This window comes from Orycteropus afer, unplaced genomic scaffold, assembly GCF_000298275.1.
Source record: "Orycteropus afer afer isolate SDZICR_OR568_19922 unplaced genomic scaffold, OryAfe1.0 scaffold01202, whole genome shotgun sequence".
Taxonomy (NCBI): Eukaryota; Metazoa; Chordata; class Mammalia; order Tubulidentata; family Orycteropodidae; genus Orycteropus; species Orycteropus afer.
In genome coordinates this window covers 73,499-76,300 of record NW_006922789.1, presented here as the reverse complement: position 1 = coordinate 76,300, position 2,802 = coordinate 73,499, and the positions used below count along the sequence as shown (strand labels likewise).

The window sequence follows — 2,802 nt, the reverse complement described above, 5'->3', positions numbered from 1 at the left end:
CCAAGCTATCCCAGTGGTAGAATTCTCACCTTCTGTGCAGGGAGCTCTGGTGGCATAGTGCCTAAGGCATTTGACTGCTAAACAGAAAGCTGGTGGTTCAAACCCACCAGCCACTCCTTGGAAGGAAGGTTGGGCAATCTATTTCAATAATGATACTGCCTTAGAAACGCAAGGAGGGGTCACTATGAGTCGGATCCAACTCAACGGCAGTGAGTTTGGTTTGGTTTTATGCAGGACATCTGGGTTTGGTTCCTGGCCAATACATCTCATACACAGTCACCATCCATCTGTAGTGGTGACTTGTGTTTTGCTATGATGTTGAACATGTTTTAGCAAAGTTTTCATATTAAGACAGGCAACTAAAAATGTCCCGGGGCTCTCCTTCCAACGATTAGCTAATAAAAACTCTATGGATCACAATAGCACATTGTCTGATCTGCTGCTGATCATGAGAGTGACACAGGACTGTGAAACATTTTGCTCCATTGTGCATGGGGTCACTGTGAGTCACGGCCTGTTCAACAGAAGCAAACCACAGCAACATCTTTAAACAGGAAAGTTATACTTTGGCAGAAGACATTGATTAGCTCCATCTACAATAAGCCATGTCTCTAAATCCTGAAATTGTACCAACATGGGTCCTGCTTGGAAATTTTAATAGTATCATGTTCATTTGATAAATACAACTATCAGTTCTTACATGATTATCTTTTGTCTCTTTACCATTTTGCTTTATTGAACTGGTTGTCTATAAAAATCAAGACCTTTATTGTCTTAGAGCTTCCTCTTTTGATCTGAAGTGCCACTAGAAGGTACCAGAGTCCTTAATCATTCATAGGTGAGAATTTGCCATGACTTGCTTGCCTTTCACTACTACATTAGCTATAAGAATGAGATTGCAAAGACTTTTTAAGAGAAGAAAAGAAGTTATACATTATTTCCATCTGCCTCTGCCTGTTAACCATTTGAAATGCTATAAATTGTAGGGCAGTTTATTTGTTTATTTTTATTCAAAAGAATCATTATCCTCCTTACTTTCTTCGAAAACTTAAAAAAGCTATGATGAAGAATATCCCCAAATCCCACTTCACACATTCTGGTAAGTCTCCCATAGTTTGGTCCACTTTGCATCTTTATGATTTATTTTCTCCTCATTCCAATTCTATAGACAGTCATAACCTAGCCAGTTGTCAGCAAGTGGGTTCCTACTCATGGCAACCCATACATGTCAGGGCAGAAATGTGTTCCATAAAGTTTTCAGTGGCTGATTTTTGGGAGTAGATCACCATCCCATTCTTCCAAGTAGATTTAAACCACCCACTTTAGGGTGCACCACCCAGGCTGTAGACAGCATTACTGAGCATAGTTTTTCTTAGATGAAGTAAGAATAAGACAGGGTAGAATATTGCAAATTCAGTCAGTTGTGGTATAAGCAAAACCAAAAACCAAAACCAAACTCACTGCCATTGAGTCGATTCTAACTCATGGCAATGCCCTTTGGATTTCCAGGGTAGTAAATCTTTATGGAAGTAAATTGCCCAGTCTTCCTACCGCAGAGGGGCTTTTGGGTCAAGATTTAGTCTAAAGACACTCAAACTTTGGAGATTCTGGAAAATATTTAGCTGTATCTTGGATTGATATTTAAATGCACTCATAAAGTTTCTCCTCTATTTCATCCTTTCCTCAGGTTCTGGAAAGACAGATGAGTATCTCTTGGCCAGGTTCAAAGGCGATGGTGTAAAATACAAGGCAAAGCTAATTGGTATTGATGATGTGCCAGATGCAAGAGGGGATAAAATGAGCCAAGACTCTATGATGAAACTGAAGGTAAAAGGAAGGAGAAAACAGTGCCTGTGTCTTCAGCAAATGTCCAACATGAAGGAATTACATTAGAAGCTATTTGCCCATATCTCAATTATTTGAAAAAAAAAAAAAAATTCTAATCACATATTTGATCTAGTAGAGCCTCATTTTATGAGAAGCCTTGAGTTAGCATGTGTATTTGAGCACTGTTCTAGGAGACTAATTTAATCAAGTAAAGCAGATTTCAGGTGCTTTTCCTTTTTAGTAGATTCAGCATTTGAACTAACAAAGCTTATCCCTATCACTTCCCTCATTGAATAAAAGCTATGTGCAAATGTGTTCATTATTTGTCTCACTTTATGAAGAGAGGAAAGAATATCTTATTTTAGATCCTGAGAATGTTCAGGTGAAATTCATGACTCACCTTGGGAACTAGTGTCCTTAAGTATTAACCCTTCAGTTTCCTGAATTTTTAAATTCTAGTACTATGTTTCTTTGGGAAAATAATTAGTTAAATAATGCAAAAGCTAGAAATACCATCTTTATCAATATTCTAGTTCAGCCCCTTGTCTTTACCAAGGATGATTCTGAAGCCAAGAGAATTAGAATGACTTTTCTAAGTTCACAAAGCTAAGTCATGATGTCTTGGCTCAATGTCTTCTCTTCCATCTACTGCCTCTTGTGAAAGGTACCTGTGCCTTACATAGATAGTAAACCAAGCTGAAAGCAAAGATGACTGACTTTCTTTTACACTCTTAATATTAGAAGTCTTGAAGAGTATGTTTAATTAGATGTTTTTGTTTGTTTTCTAAACCTCATCAGGGAATGGCAGCAGCTGGTCGGTCTCAGGGACAACACAAGCAAAGGATCTGGGTCAACATTTCACTTTCTGGGATAAAAATAATTGATGAGAAAACTGGGGTAAGAATTCACTTTCACTAACATGGATCTGACTACCCAAGTCTGACAGTTTGCTACTTGAATTTAATACACCCCCCC

The 2,802-nt window shown here is 38.1% G+C and overlaps 1 protein-coding gene across 1 annotated transcript in view; it reads left to right on the top strand.

The window, feature by feature from the left end:
- Positions 1-1,062: 1,062 nt before the first annotated feature.
- The window catches only part of DAB2 (DAB adaptor protein 2), a gene marked incomplete at its 3' end in the record, with an annotated part of 20,473 nt that continues 18,733 nt past the window's right edge, over positions 1,063-2,802 (top strand). The window contains 3 exon segments of the mRNA XM_042783446.1: positions 1,063-1,099; positions 1,688-1,827; positions 2,626-2,724. Coding sequence (XP_042639380.1) covers positions 1,063-1,099; positions 1,688-1,827; positions 2,626-2,724 — 276 coding nt within the window.